The sequence below is a fragment of the Leuciscus leuciscus genome (assembly GCF_965113295.1).
Source record: "Leuciscus leuciscus genome assembly, contig: HAP1_SCAFFOLD_323, whole genome shotgun sequence".
NCBI classification, from domain to species: Eukaryota; Metazoa; Chordata; class Actinopteri; order Cypriniformes; family Leuciscidae; genus Leuciscus; species Leuciscus leuciscus.
The window spans coordinates 57,501-72,500 of NW_028118411.1; the positions used below are offsets into that span (position 1 = coordinate 57,501).

At 40.8% G+C, this 15,000-nt stretch overlaps 2 protein-coding genes across 6 annotated transcripts in view; both read right to left on the reverse strand.

The window, feature by feature from the left end:
* LOC309491525 (zinc finger protein 410-like) overlaps nucleotides 1–9,478 on the reverse strand; it is a 24,851-nt gene extending 15,373 nt beyond the window's left edge. Inside the window, exons 1-5 of one of the 3 annotated variants that reach the window (XM_082190571.1) lie at nucleotides 9,233–9,477; nucleotides 8,795–8,834; nucleotides 7,773–7,824; nucleotides 6,230–6,413; nucleotides 2,734–2,916 (exon numbers count right to left, since the gene is read on the reverse strand). In XM_082190571.1, the coding sequence (XP_082046697.1) occupies nucleotides 2,734–2,916; nucleotides 6,230–6,413; nucleotides 7,773–7,805 (400 nt within the window). In that variant the 5' untranslated portion in view covers nucleotides 7,806–7,824; nucleotides 8,795–8,834; nucleotides 9,233–9,477. Of the gene's footprint in view, nucleotides 1–2,733; nucleotides 2,917–6,229; nucleotides 6,414–7,772; nucleotides 7,825–8,794; nucleotides 8,835–9,185 lie in introns of all 3 variants that reach the window. The other 2 variants (XM_082190570.1, XM_082190572.1) reach the window with 2 other exon arrangements.
* A 996-nt stretch (nucleotides 9,479–10,474) lies between these two features.
* Nucleotides 10,475–15,000, reverse strand: part of LOC309491526 (CLOCK-interacting pacemaker-like) — a 4,797-nt gene continuing 271 nt past the window's right edge. Inside the window, exons 1-4 of one of the 3 annotated variants that reach the window (XM_082190574.1) lie at nucleotides 14,912–15,000; nucleotides 14,001–14,116; nucleotides 13,214–13,308; nucleotides 10,475–12,271 (exon numbers count right to left, since the gene is read on the reverse strand). The exon at nucleotides 14,912–15,000 is cut by the window's right edge and continues 271 nt beyond it. In XM_082190574.1, coding sequence (XP_082046700.1) covers nucleotides 11,693–12,271; nucleotides 13,214–13,308; nucleotides 14,001–14,097 — 771 coding nt within the window. In that variant the 5' untranslated portion in view covers nucleotides 14,098–14,116; nucleotides 14,912–15,000 and the 3' untranslated portion in view covers nucleotides 10,475–11,692. Of the gene's footprint in view, nucleotides 12,272–13,213; nucleotides 13,309–14,000; nucleotides 14,117–14,813 lie in introns of all 3 variants that reach the window. The other 2 variants (XM_082190573.1, XM_082190575.1) reach the window with 2 other exon arrangements.

Consider the following 15,000-nt stretch of genomic DNA (forward strand, 5'->3'; position numbering starts at 1 on the left):
TGTATTTTAATAATTGCATAATTACTTTGTTCATTGTAATGTCAGAGTCACCACACTAGAACATGGGAACAAATAAAAGTGAAGTACAAAAATATTCTACATAATGGTAATTTTTTGTTATATTATAGTCTCTTTTATAAAAGGCACTGTTAAATAAATGGTTGTCTGTTTATAAAAGCAACCAAGAAAAAGGCTGAGAAAAAAAGAAAGAAAAGATCTTAGTAGCCTACACTGTAAAATAATTTTTGCTGCATTAAATTAAGGCCGTATAGTCATTTCAACTGTTAAATCTTGAGTAATGATGAATTGCTTTGACTTGTGAAAGTGAAAACTGATAAACTTATGTTAATGTAAAAACATTTTGCCATGAGTTATTGATCACATTTTTCCCGAGTGTAGTTCATTGTAATGACATTGTGTTTTCCTCTTTTGTGCACTTTTACATAATACACCAACACTTGTATCTGTTCCCAAGAAAGTGGTGGCTGAAATATGTGCAGTAAGTGGACATTTTCTAACTTTCCAAAGGAAAGAAAGTACAAGACTTGCACTGGACAGTGAATAAACCCTCTCAGATAACTGTCATATGGAGGAACTAGCCCTGCAAGTGCATACATAACTTTACTTAATTTATACTTGTATGCTTTATGGCTGCAATATAAGTTGCAGGATTCCACATCTACAGAAAGGCCTACAGAAGAGTCTGCACAGACAGAGGAGACATAGGCCTACAGGTGGGCAGTGGATAGCCAACTTTTCCTTTTTATTTGTTGCATGAGGCATGTGTCTAATATCTCTTGTTGCAGGCACTTGACCACTGGCTTTTCTTTACAAAGAACAATTGAAATAAAACTCAAGGAACTAAGCATATTTGTCTTTTATTAAACATTTAATGAAAAGGTTTTTTTTTTTTTTTTTTTTTTGTGTAATATGGCACATGCAACAATGTCACAGGCCCTGTCAGGTGTGCAACCCTCAGACTTATCAGACACTGAAATCTTCCCTTTAGTTAGCCAAAGTTCATTTCATTGTGTGCCCTTGTCCTGGCTAGAGCTGCATTGTAACTGGTTTGGGTCAGGGAATGGGGTCATAAAACACCTTTCTGTTCACATAATCCCCTTCATTGAGGCCTTGATGGCAGTCTATGGTACCAATCACGTTAGTGAAGCCTGAGTGACACATACTGTAATCGGCATGGTCATGATTGCATGATCTTCATAAAAAATGATGATAGCCTAAAAAAAAAAAATTGCTTTAAAAACAACTGCTTTACAACATTGGGTCTTCAGTGGCTTGGAAATGCCACAAAAAAACCCTAAAACTGTTTTTTAAACCTAAAAGCGCCAGGTAAACTCCGAATGACACGACAGACAGCACTTTCCATCAAGTTCTCCGCATCTCCAATAGTGTAAAGGAAAGAGCCACTCGCAAATAATCTTAGGGCAATGCAAACAGTTTGTGCTGTAGGTAAAGCCCGACTCCGACAAGTCGAAAATAAATGTGCGTTTCCAACAAATGAATAATGTAAACGACAATCTCACGAGTCACGAGAAAAAATATACATCTCAGGAAGTGCACTATCGCGCTGCGCTGGACTTCCCGGATCAGCTCCGCTTATGAAGCCGCAGTCTAATCCTGTTTACATGAAATAAGCCTGCTCGCGAGCATGTTTAAGCTTGCGCACCTGTTGCTATGACAGCAAGTCCAGGATGAGCTTCGAAGAACCAAACAATCCAAGATCATGCCAAATCGCCAACAATCAAATCCAGCTAACTGAGTTAGCGACGTACGAAGAACGGGCCGCTGATATCAGATATGGATCTGATGTAAAACCACATTTGGAAGCGGCTCAGATCGGATGTGAACAAATTGTGCAGATTTTAGTGTTTACACGTGTGCAACAAATTCCGATCTGTGTCAGATGTGAGTAAAAGATCTTGTTTTCCATTTGAATTAAGATTATATTTCTGACCCCATTTGCAGATAATTTTGCCTGTTTTAAGAAAAAACTCACTTCATTTAGATTTTCACCCCAGAAAACAAGACATAATATCTTATAGCATTTACTACTTTAGTAAATTTGATTTATGAATTTTTAGTTGTTTGGACTGGAAACAAGACAAAAATACTGAGTTAGGGGCCGATCACACCTGACGCGATTTTTGCAGTGACAGGCGCCTATTTTCAATTGGTTTCCTATGGCAGCGAGCGTTCTGCGCGCTGTTTAAGCGCCTGCTGCGCCTCACGTTTTTGAAGTTGAAAAAAAAGCAACTCCAAGCGGAAAAAGCGCCCGACGTCATCATGTTTTTTTCCACTGTCCAATCGAATGAATGGAGAGGCGGGCCTTCCGTTTTACTGATGAAAGCTACAGTTGCTTGAACGCCCGGAGAGTGCGATGATGGAGGATAAACTTGTGGTGCTCTCGCGGGTTACCAGGAGTTAACGAGTTCATGAACCGTAACTACCACAATGTTAACAGAAAGTATATTAAGTTAATAAAAGGCTGATTTGACATTTACTTGACTGACAGGACAGCTGTTTCAGTGGTTGCCTAGCTACATGAAAAATGCAGCGCACTGCTCGTTCTGTGTGATTGGGCATTGCTGTGTGCCTCGCGTTTTCGAACCTGGAAAAAAAAGTTAGGTGTGATCGGGGCCTAAGAAAAGCATTTTTTTTGCAGTGTATCAGTTGTCCAGTCTGCTGTGTGATGGAGTGATGGGTTGATAATCGGACCTTTGGCCAGGTTGAGCAGGACGTAGGATGTGCTGTCGTGGTTCTGCAGGTCCTGGAGGATTGTGGGTGTGTGTGTGTGTGCTGGAGGCGAGGGAGACGGCTGATGCAGATGAACCACCAGCGGGCTTCGCTCAGGCCCGAACTCTGACATCGCTGTGGACCCGGCATGGCTAAGAGCGCTCTCTGAAACACACACACAACACACACACACATCACATATACAGTCAAACCAACATTTATTCAGACTCCTTCAACATTTCTCACATTATCATGGTTTATACGCTTTAGTTTAGAAAATGGTGATAAAATATGAGCAGAACTCAGTTGATATTTGACTGGTTTTGTCCGTCCTTTTGTTAGACTGTCTCACACATGAATTATGTTGAATATCTGTCAGCTGTTAAATTTAACAACACAATTAGATAATACCAGTTTAGCTCAACCAATCACCAAGCAATGCTTCATTTTGTTCAGTCTGTATGTAAAAAGAGCATTAGCAATTAAAGATAAAACATTTCAGCAAAACATAATCAGGTCAAAGTGTCCGAATCATTTCTGCTCCCAAATGTGTATTAATGTCACTGGTAGTCCCTGTATGAAGAGTATTTGGATATAATATGTCACAGTTTACTTTATTTAGCTCTCCTCACTTACATAAATTAACTATAGTGTCCTGATCACACTAGTGAAAAAATATATATATCTGGTGTCTGAATCATTTTTGGTTTGACTGTACTGTACATTCGTAAAGTATTCACAGCGCTTCACTTTTTCCACATTTTGTTATGTTATAGCCTTATTCCAAAATGGATTAAATTAATTATTTTCCTCAATTCTACAAACATACCCCATAATGACAACATGAAAGAAGTTTGTTTGGAATCTTTGAAATTTATAAAAAAAAAAAATAAAAAAAAAATCACATGTACATGAGTATTCGCAATCTTTGATCAATACTTTGTTGAAGCACCTTCTTTGCAGAACCTCTCTAGCTCCATCAGGTTGGATGGGGAGCGTCGGTACACAGCCATCTTCAGATCTCTCCAGAGATGCTCAATCGGGTTCGAGTCTGGGCTCTGGTGGGCCACTCAAGGACATTCCCAGAGTTGTCCCGTAGACACTCCTCTGTTATCTTGGCTGTGTGCGGAGTGTCGTTGTCCTGTTGGAAGATGAACCATCGCCCCAGTCTGAGGTCCAGAGCTCTGGAGCAGGTTTCCATCAAGGACATCTCTGTACATTCATCTTTCCCTCGATCCTGAGTCTCCCAATTCCTAATCTTTCCCCAGATCCTGACTAGTCTCCCGGTTCCTCAACTTTCCCTCAATCCTGACTAGTCTCCCGGTTCCTCATCTTTCCCTCAATCCTGACTAGTCTCCCGGTTCCTCATCTTTTCCTCGGTTGCTCATCTTTCCCTCGATCCTGACTAGTCTCACGGTTCCTCATCTTTTCCTCGATCCTGACTAGTCTCACGGTTCCTCATCTTTTCCTCGGTTGCTCATCTTTCCCTCGATTCCTGACGAGTCTCCCGGTTCCTCATCTTTCCCTCGATCCTGACTAGTCTCTTCCAGTTCGTCATCTTTCCCTCGATCCTGACTAGTCTCCCAGTTCCTCATCTTTCCCTCGATCCTGACGAGTCTCCCGGTTCCTCATCTTTCCCTCGATCCTGACTAGTCTCCCGGTTCCTCATCTTTTCCTCGGTTGCTCATCTTTCCCTCGATCCTGACTAGTCTCCCGGTTCGTCATCTTTCCCTCGATCCTGACTAGTCTCTTCCAGTTCGTCATCTTTCCCTCGATCCTGACTAGTCTCCCGGTTCCTCATCTTTCCCTCGATCCTGACTAGTCTCCCGGTTTCTCATCTTTTCCTCGGTTGCTCATCTTTCCCTCGATCCTGACTAGTCTCCCGGTTCCTCATCTTTCCCTCGATCCTGACTAGTCTCTCCCAGTTCGTCATCTTTCCCTCGATCCTGACGAGTCTCCCAGTTCCTCATCTTTCCCTCGATCCTGACGAGTCTCCCGGTTCCTCATCTTTCCCTCGATCCTTCCTCATCTTTCCCTCGATCCTGACGAGTCTCCCGGTTCCCTTATCTTTCCCTCGATCCTGACTAGTCTCACGGTTCCTCATCTTTCCCTCGGTCCTGACTAGTCTCACGGTTCCTCATCTTTTCCTCGGTTGCTCATCTTTCCCTCGATCCTGACTAGTCTCCCGGTTCCTCATCTTTCCCTCGATCCTGACTAGTCTCTCCTCATCTTTCCCTCGATCCTGACGAGTCTCCCGGTTCCTCATCTTTCCCTCGATCCTGACGAGTTTCCCGGTTCCCTTATCTTTCCCTCGATCCTGACGAGTCTCCCGGTTCCTCATCTTTCCATCGATCCTGACGAGTTTCCCGGTTCCCTTATCTTTCCCTCGATCCTGACTAGTCTCCCGGTTCCTCATCTTTCCCTCAATCCTGACTAGTCTCCCGGTTCCTCATCTTTCCCTCAATCCTGACTAGTCTCCCAGTTCCTCATCTTTCCCTCGATCCTGACTAGTCTCCCAGTTCCTCATCTTTCCCTCGATCCTGACTAGTCTCCCAGATCCTCATCTTTCCCTCGATCTGTCATGTGCTTTTACTGAGGAGTGGCTTCTGCTGATTGGTGGAGTGCTGAGAGATGGTTCTCCTCTCTCCACAGAGAAACACTGGAGCTCTGTCAGAGAGACCATCGGGTTCTGGGTCTCCTCCCTGACTGAGGCCCCGCGATAGCTCAGCTCTAGAAAGAGTCCTGGTGGTTCCACACTTCTTTTATTCACGGATGATGGAGGCCACTGTGCTCACTGGGACCTTCAATGCTGCAGAACTTTTTCTGTACCCTTCCCCAGATCTGAGCCTCGACACAATCCAGTCTCAGAGGTCTACAGACAATTCCTTGGACTTTGTGGCTTGGTTTGTGCTCTGACATGTACTGTTAACTGTATATAGACAGGTGTGTGCCTTTCCAAATCATGTCCAATCAACTAAATTTACCACAGGTGGACCCCAATCCAGTTGCAGAAACATCTCAAGGATGATCACTGGAAACAGGACGCACCTGAGCTCAAGTTTGAGTGTCATGGCAAAGGATGTGAATACTTATGTAAATGTTTTATTAATTTTGTTTTAAATTTGCAAAGATTTCAAACAAACTTCTTTCATGTTATCATTATGGGGTATTGTTTGTAGAATTTTGAGGAAAATAATGAATTTAATCCATTTTGGAATATATATGGCTTTATATATAGGCTTTAACAACAAAATGTGGAAAAAGTGTAGCGCTGTAAATACTTTCCGGATGCACTGTAATAAAAACATAACGCTTCATGATGTAAGGTCTTTATACACCACTGAAAACATAGTTCTGTATATGATTTTGCATTTCTGTCAACAGATCCTCCTAAATATTACACACTGCACCTTTAAATCTAAAATAGGCAAAACTAAAAGCTTATGTGTAAAGGCTGGTGCTGATCTGTGAGCTTCACCTGGCAGGTCCAGTGGGCCACATGAGGAGGTGTGTGTGGGCGACAGCAACGGGCCACACGAGGAGGTGTGTGTGGAGGAGGTGTGTGTGGGAGACAGCAACGGGACACATGAGGGCTTGAGGTCCGACTCCTCCAGACTCTGGCCCAGCGGGATCGACGCGTTCTGCACAAACTCAACCAACAGCTGCACAGGAACACACAACACAGGTATCAATCATCATCAAACCTAGAGACTTAAGGTCCTTGCACAGGGAGTCCGAAATCTTCGTATGCGTTTTTTTGTATTCGTGATTCGGCTCTGAATTGTCAAAACACCATTCAAAAATGCTTGAGCTACGGATTCGAAAAACACCGAAACTCGAACCGGATCAGAATTTTTTTATGACGGACAAAAGTTTCGGAGGCGAATTTCGGACTCGTGTGCAAGGGCCAATACTTGCACACTTCTCTATTTATTCAGTTGCCATAAGCACAACACACAGTTACAACAATCCTAATATAATAATAATTCTCACACCTCAGAATGCTATAATCATGCTAGGTAAATGTAAACAGCCCACATTACCCTTGTGATTTGCTTCAACCTTTTTGAACATTATGAATGATTATTTTATAAAAGGTTCAAGTGTGCGATCTGCCGTTAAAAACTAAGCTCAGAATCGGTTCGAGAGAGAGAATCGCGATGCATTCAGTAAATCTCAGAATCGACCCAGAATCATTTCTCGATTCAGTGGGAAGTGTAGTGTGGACACATCCGAAGCGCGCGCAGAGAGCCACGTCTCAGAGAGCGAGCGAATGCTAAACTGAGCTCTCTTTCACAGCTTCTTACACTTACAAATGTAAAAATAAATAAATAGCGGATATCCCAGTAAACATAAGTGGGTTATGACTTAAGTGAACGTAAACATTTTAACATTTGATACTTTATCATTTGATAAAGTAAACGTGTATCAGTATCAGTGTATTAGATCAGTGCATTCGCTCTTAAAGTGACAGCAGCCTAATATTCCTGCGGTCTGTGTTTAATGTTAATCAAACAAAAGTCAAAGAAGAATCACTCGCTGCTCTTGACTGAATAACTTTAATAAGGATCAATCAAAAAGGATGTTTCATTTATACAGTGAAGAATCTGTGGTGTTATTTACTTTTCCTTACTTTATTACATTTCTGTACCTGAAAACTACTGTTATATTACATTTATTTGCGCTTTTGCTTGTAATTTGATTATTTGTTCTTATTTTATTACTGACTGTTTACTTGTCTTTAATTATGTTTTAAATGTATATTAGTTTGGCTAGTAGTTGTATCGAAATTGGAATAGAGAATTTAGCATTTTTACTGGGATCTAAAATGTTGCCGTCATTATTGCCTGTTTTTGCTAAATCAGTTTCATGGCCGGTAAAAAATATTTATGGCCTTTACACAATGGTCACCGGCCATTGGCAGCTGTGGCAAAAAGATAGTTTTAGGCCCTGTGTATAACACAAATAACCATTAATATTATCAGTAATATAGTATCTGTAATCTTCTCGGACAGTTATACCTCAGGTTTGGAGTCAAGTTCATCAGAAAGCATGGATTCAGCGTAATGTGATCTGTCAACAAGAGAGAGATACATAAACATATGATGACATCATCAATATATCAGCTATTTTTAACTTTTTATTGCCTTTAATCATCATCAGTGAGGTATCATGAAGGCTCAAACACTCATAATTCAACCAATTTTTGTGATATCAACTTTAAATTCAGAACACAACTTTGTTAGACATATGGTGTGTCGAGAAATCGAGTCCCCCCAGGAATCGGGTCTCCTTTAGGACCCAAACGTTATGATTTATATTGTCTAAAATGTGTTATAATGACCATTAATGTCTTTTTAAATTACATGGTTCATATACTAACTGAAGCTATAGGTGGTGAAATCAAGCATTTCTGGTTCTTACTGTTTTTTAGTTAGCTTACGTACTAGCATAGCATACATCTAGCCAATTAGCCTGCTAGCCTAGCTTATATTATATTATATTAGGCATGTTTTTCGCTTCCAAAATAGTTCCCAAATATATGTTTCAAATTAATTACGGTTATGTGACAATTAATTTATTAAAATTGTATTATAGTATTATTATATACTGTACCACATTGCTATTATTGTGTAACATTAATAATAAATTACTTTTACAGAACATATGTCGCAACAATCCTTATAAAAAATAAAATAAATTATTAAGCATGGTTTTGTTTCCAGTTTGTTTGATTATGCAATCATTCATTTTATATTTCAAGTATGTTGTTTGTGCACTTAATGTAATAAACATCATATAATAGTTAAATAAGTTATAATTAATCAAGACATCGCGATTACAACTTTTGATCAGGCATTACCGGCTGGGTCCTAAAGGAGACCCGATTCCTCGGTTTATCATGACAACGGCTTTAGTTTTAAAGTAATTTTAAAGTCCAAATTATTTTCTAAAATATGTATTTTATATAAAGTAAAACAGGCATTTAGATTTCCACAGTTAAACAGGTTAAAAGTATTATCGATTACTAAGTGAAACTAACCAGGTTCAGGCGGTCAGAGAGAGAAGGTTTCGTCCATCATCTGCAAGAATAAAACACACACAACATTCAAAATATGAAACATGAATAACGCTAAATATATATTACTCACATATTCACCAAATGAATATCAAATTATTTAAATTAAGTACGTGTGAATAACTGAATGAATGAATATTAAGTTGACATGCTTTTAAAGCTTTCACAAGATTCAGCCCAGCTCAGCTCATACTGTACACAGAGATGCGATATTATTAATGATAAAGTGTTATAAATATGAAGCATTTGTCATTAATAAAGCAGACAGTATAAGCCACCGTAAGCAAGAGCACAGATCATCCTCATTCTGCTCGCTTTTCTTTCGCTTTTATAAAATTAGACATCTTAAACATACCTGATATATGACTATGATATACATTTATCTTTATAAAGTCTCTTAACCTTCATCGCCGCTGATGTTTGACAGTGAGAAGCAAAACACAAACACAAAGACAGATCGCGAGCACTTCCGGGTCACGCACGGACGGTGAGAGGTGTACTTCTGGGTGAAAAACTATTGATCTGCATACTGATTATGTAGTAGATTATAATGGAAACTAGTGTTGGAAAGCCTGCTTTACTTTAGCAAACAAAGAGCTGCGTTTCAGTGAGCGACACGCGTATTGAATCGCGGTTCGAGAGTCAGGCATCACTAATGGAGATTCTTTCGAATGATGCCTGATTCTCTGATTCTTTTGAGTCGATTCTTTGAAGAAGAATCATCAGTGAATGAAATTAAATTTGTACATGAAAATTTCAAGTTAAAAAGTACATGACTTCTGAGTAATGTGTATTTTAATTGGCACTGACATTCAGACAAAAACAAGAATCAGTAAATTAATATTATAAAAGTTTAGTCAGTTTCCAGATCACATGAAATGATAATTCAACAATCTGTAACATCCAACACTTTTTCTATCTAATCGATTTATTTGATCCTTTTAGTGAGTAATGCGTAACCTGAAAGAATCGGTTCAAAAGAGTCAGACATCATTCATGAAGATTCTTTCGAATAACAAAGCGTGAATCTCCATTCACGATGCCTGATTCTCTGAATCTTTTGAATCGATTCTTTCTCAAAACCAACGGGTTTTTGATAACAAGCACAAAAAGTTTATCAGAAATATAACAATAATATATATATTTTTAGAGTAATGCAATCCAAGCACTCATTTGACATTTGAAATTATTTTAATAACTTCATGACATGAAAACATTTGACAGTTGTAGTATTCAGTAATCCATAAGCAAAAAAATAAGCAAAAAAAAAGTAATTGCTTTTGCCTCTTTATGATGACTCGCTGAACTTAGTCCTAATTTGTAAGTCGCTTTGGATAAGGGCGTCTGCTAAATGACTAAATGTAAATGTAATCCATGTTTTAAAGTGGGAAATAATAATAATAATAATAATAATAATAAACTTAAAAAAAACATAGAATCAGTAAAATGCAAACATTTGAGCACAGTTTTGGGTTCGCACAGCTGAGAAATGTTTATTTATATCCTGTAAGATGAATATTCAGAGCCATATGTTTGTAAATGCATTATTAATGTAAAGCACTGAACTGTTATTATAACACAATCCTCCTCAACTCGCGTCTAGAACACAGCGCTGGAGACTCAGCTCTGCAGACGTGAGCATGGACAGCAAAGGGAAATAAGAAATGACATCTTTATACACAAAATGACATGTTATTTACAGAAAGACAGGAACGCTGGTTCTGCAGATTATAGGCGGGTCTGAAGGCCTTTGAATGGTTCACAGAAATACATTTCATGATGTTTGTGCTGGTTTACAGCAGGACGTGTGTAAAGCTTTATCAAAACTGCTGGCCTACTAAATGTTTTCTGTATCGCTGTAAAAAAAGCCATTAAAGCAAGGCAACACGAGTCAGGAAACACAGACACACAACCGAACCCTGTCTGTGCGACTGCGAACGCTTCAGTCAACGTTTGAAAATGATCCGGATTCTACTGATGCCGAACGAGGAAGTAAAGCCGTGATTGGATGAACTGGTGGTCATGTGATAGCTGCCACTGAAACTCTGAGCGAATCAACTGCATCAAGTAAGGCAAGACGACGAGCACACCATCATTCACTGTCTGGAAACTATAGGAATATTAGAGCCGCACGATTATGACTAGATTGACAATCACGACTTTATTGATTCAAACTAAGATCACGATTCTGAACGGACCAACAAAAAATGTAATCGATTTTTAAATGGATGAATCAGCGTTTCTGAACGAATCTCTTGAATGAATGATTCAATGACTCACTCAGGAAGACTTCCCTTTTTTATTACTGGATGAATCAGTGTTTTTGAACAAATCTCTTGAATGAACGATTCAATGACTCACTCAAAGACTTCACTCGCTTCATTCTATGATCCCATAAAACTGGTGTTTAAACCAGGCCTAATATTTATGCTTCTGCTTTGATACGTGTGTGTGTGTGTGTGTGTGTGTGTGTCAGAGTGCGAGTGTGTTTCTGAGTGCATGAGTGTATCTGAGTAAGTGAGTGAATGTGTGTATCTGAGTGTGTGAGTGTGAGAGTGTGTGTCTGAGTGCGTGAGAGTGTGTGTCTGAGTGTGTGAGTGTGAATGTGTGTGTCTAAGTGCATGTGTGTGAGAGGTGCGTGTGTGTGAGAGTGCGTGTGAAAGTGCGTGTTTGAGAGGGAAGTGTGTGTAACAGCAGGAAGTGAGTGTAAACAGCTTATGCACTGATCTAGATTAAGGCAGAAGCTTCTCAATGAGTGAAACACATCCATACAGTCCATTAACAGTGGACGACTACAGCAGTGATCACAGCTCTGAGTTCGACACACACACACACACACACACACACACACACACACACACGTCACTGCTCCTGCAGGCTGGTCTCCAGGCTCCTCCACAGCCCCGGGTCTCCGGTCTCCAGCGCCTGCAGGAACATGCGTGTGTGTTCCCGGAGCCGGTCCAGCTCGCTCTGCGTGCGCCGGTTCTGCCGGATCAGGTCTTTGGTGCGCAGCGTGATGTCCAGCAGACCCGACGAGCGGAGGATGTTGTACGTGTTGCAGAACCGCTTGATCCGGTTGTCCGTGTGGGAATGGGAACGGTTGTCCGTGGATTGGGGTCTAGTATGGGATTCTCCGGATGTCTCCGGAACAGGAGCGTCGGGACTCGAGTTGGACTGATTGTGAGCGCGATTGCTGTAAGAGGAACTGGAGCTCTTGACTGAGGAACTGGAGCTGTTGCTGGTCTGAAGAGGATTGTCTCCGGGATGAGGAGCGATTCTGGGATATGATTTGCGGATCGGGAGGAGCTTCCGGTGCCGGCGGCGCTGTGACGTGTGTTTGGTGTGTGTGTGTGTGCTCGGGACCACAGGCTGGAGGAACACGACCTGAGGCTGAGGAACCACGTCCACCGTCCAGGGCTTCACAGACACACGGGCTTCAGCCTGAACACGACAGGAACTCAAATTAGAAATCAGGATTTTCCCAATAAAGGTCCTTGCACATGGAGTCGTATCCGTCATTCGGTGGCTCTGGATTGTCAAAACACTTCTCCAAATGCTACGGATGCGAAAAACGCACACTCCGTGTGCAAGGACCTTTACTCTTGCATTTTAATGTATATTTTGTGTTATTTGCATCAATTATACACAATAGCCATTCAGATATAACACACACTGGTTATGGTTATTATTTACATGTTATGATTGCAGATTGCACAGATTCAGTTGTTGTGTTAAAAAGCAGAAATACAACATTAAATATCAGTTCTGAATGTCACTTTTCAGACATAAAAGTAAATAAAATATGTGCAAGTGTGAGAGAGTGAGTGTATGTGTGAGAGAGAGTGAGAGAAAGAGTGAGTGAGTGTGAGTGAGAGTGTGAGAGAGTGAGTGAGAGAAAGAGAGAGAAAGAGTGAGAGAAAGAGTGAAAGAAAGAGTGAGAGAAAGAGAGAAAGAGTGTGTGTGTGTGTGTGAGAGTGTGTGTGTGAGAGTGTGTGTGTGAGAGAGAGAGAGAGTGTGTGTGTGAGAGAGAGAGAGTGTGTGTGTGAGAGAGAGAGAGAGTGTGTGTGTGTGTGAGAGAGAGAGTGTGTGTGTGAGTGAGAGAAAGAGTGAGCGAGTGAGTGAAAGAGTGAGAGTGTGTGTGAGAGAAAGAGTGAGAGAAAGAGTGAGAGAGTGCTGGACTCTTCCATGGACACTACAGGATCTGGACCAAACACTGATGCACCTCTTGATGGAAATAAATGTTGTTTTTTGGTCCGGGCAATGCACACACGCACACGCACACGCACACGCACTCACACAATCCTGACACCACTCTCATACGTGTCTGGCTTTAAAGTGTCATTAGTTTCTATTCACCATGAAGTGCATGAAGGGAAGGTTCACCTGTTTCAGAACAACATTGTTCATGATGATCATCGGCGAGAGTCCCTGAACCAGCGGAGACACCTGAGACCTGGAGTCCTGCTCAGAGCTGGCGTCTGCACACACACACACACACACACACACACACACACACACACACACACACACACACACACACACACTGAGGCCATGTCCACACTGATGCGCTTTCATTTGAAAATGCATATTTTTCTCTCCGTTTTGGCCTTCCGTTTCTCTCAATGAAAACAAAGCTTTTTCAAAAACGCTCTCCAAAGTGGATAAACTAGAAAATGCTGTTCTGTGTCCAAACTGAGGAGTTTAAAAACGATGACGTACGTTTAGTCATGTGACGCATATTGTACCCATCTATAATTTATAGTGGTATTGTGCCTGTTGTGTGCTGTACTCTCTCACACTGATGCTAGAGATATGTTCCCTCACACACTCTTCATATCGCAGTCCTGCACACATGACAGAAAACACACTCACATTTCCTGCGGTGAAACATGAGCAGTTTTAGTGTTTTAGACCAAACATATACCAGTGAGAGAGACCTGGACCATCAGTGGATGAGGAGATACTCTGCGATGAGAGTATGCCATAACTTTATGATTGATTTCTCCATCTGTATCGTCTCAGTGAGCGTCTGTGAGGGTTTACACACGCGCAGTACAGGGGGATTTAGCGTTTTCAGAAACGCTAGTGTGGACGGAGAGCGTTTTTAAACCAATGAAACATCTGCTTCCAAACCCCTCAGAAGAAGCCAAACCTTGGACGGACTACAGACCTGAGAAACCCGAATCCCTCTCTGACTCCGGCTTCGACTTCTCCATCCTTTTGTTTTTAAATTTGGCCATCGCTCTCATCCGATCTTCATCCTTCATCCTCTTCCCCCGTTTGAGCCTGAAACATCATGACATCATCAAGCTCAGTTTATGAGACTGAACGTTTCACATTTTAACTTTACGTGTTCAAACTATTTAACTAACTGGAAAAAAAGGATTGGTGTTTTTCATCATCATCATCAACAGTTACATCATCATCTATGATGTCACCAGCTGAACTGTGAAATGTGAAATATTAATCATAACTCAATCATGTCACTCATTTTCTTCATATTATGTTTCTGTTAAACCTCTTATATTTATAACTTATCTTTAAGTATTCAAGGAAATGGTATTATTATGAATTACACATTATTATCATTACAGACAGACAGACAGACAGACAGACAGACAGACAGACACATGCAGCCAAGGGCCACATTAGGAAAAGTAAACAAGCACAAATAATAATAAAATCTTGTTCAAAACTAAAATTGTTTTTAAATAAAAAAAAAAGGCTTATTTCCCTTATTACAATTATTTTAAGCCCAACGTCATGACGTCATCGGCTCAAGCTATGACGTAAACAGCTGACATATCTGATCTCCAGCAGCTCTTGATCCTCATAATTACTCGTTTTACCTTTCAAAGTGCTTATTTGTCATCTTGTGGTACTTATTGTACTAGTACGTTTTCACAAAAGTTGTATATTTAAACTTCAGCAGGCTTTCACACATATTAGATCGCATTGCAGCCTGAAGCACAGAAACCAATACCGTTATCAGCAGAACTGTCGTTTAGTTGCTCCAGAAAAACACGCAAACTTTATATCCGAACAACGTTCATCCAGTCAGAGAAGGTCGTGACAGCTTACTGTGTGTCGCGATGACCGTGACTTCATCCAGAGCGAAATCAACCCCCAAAGACGGCGAAAAACCGACTGTATTTGCAGGTTTCCTCAAA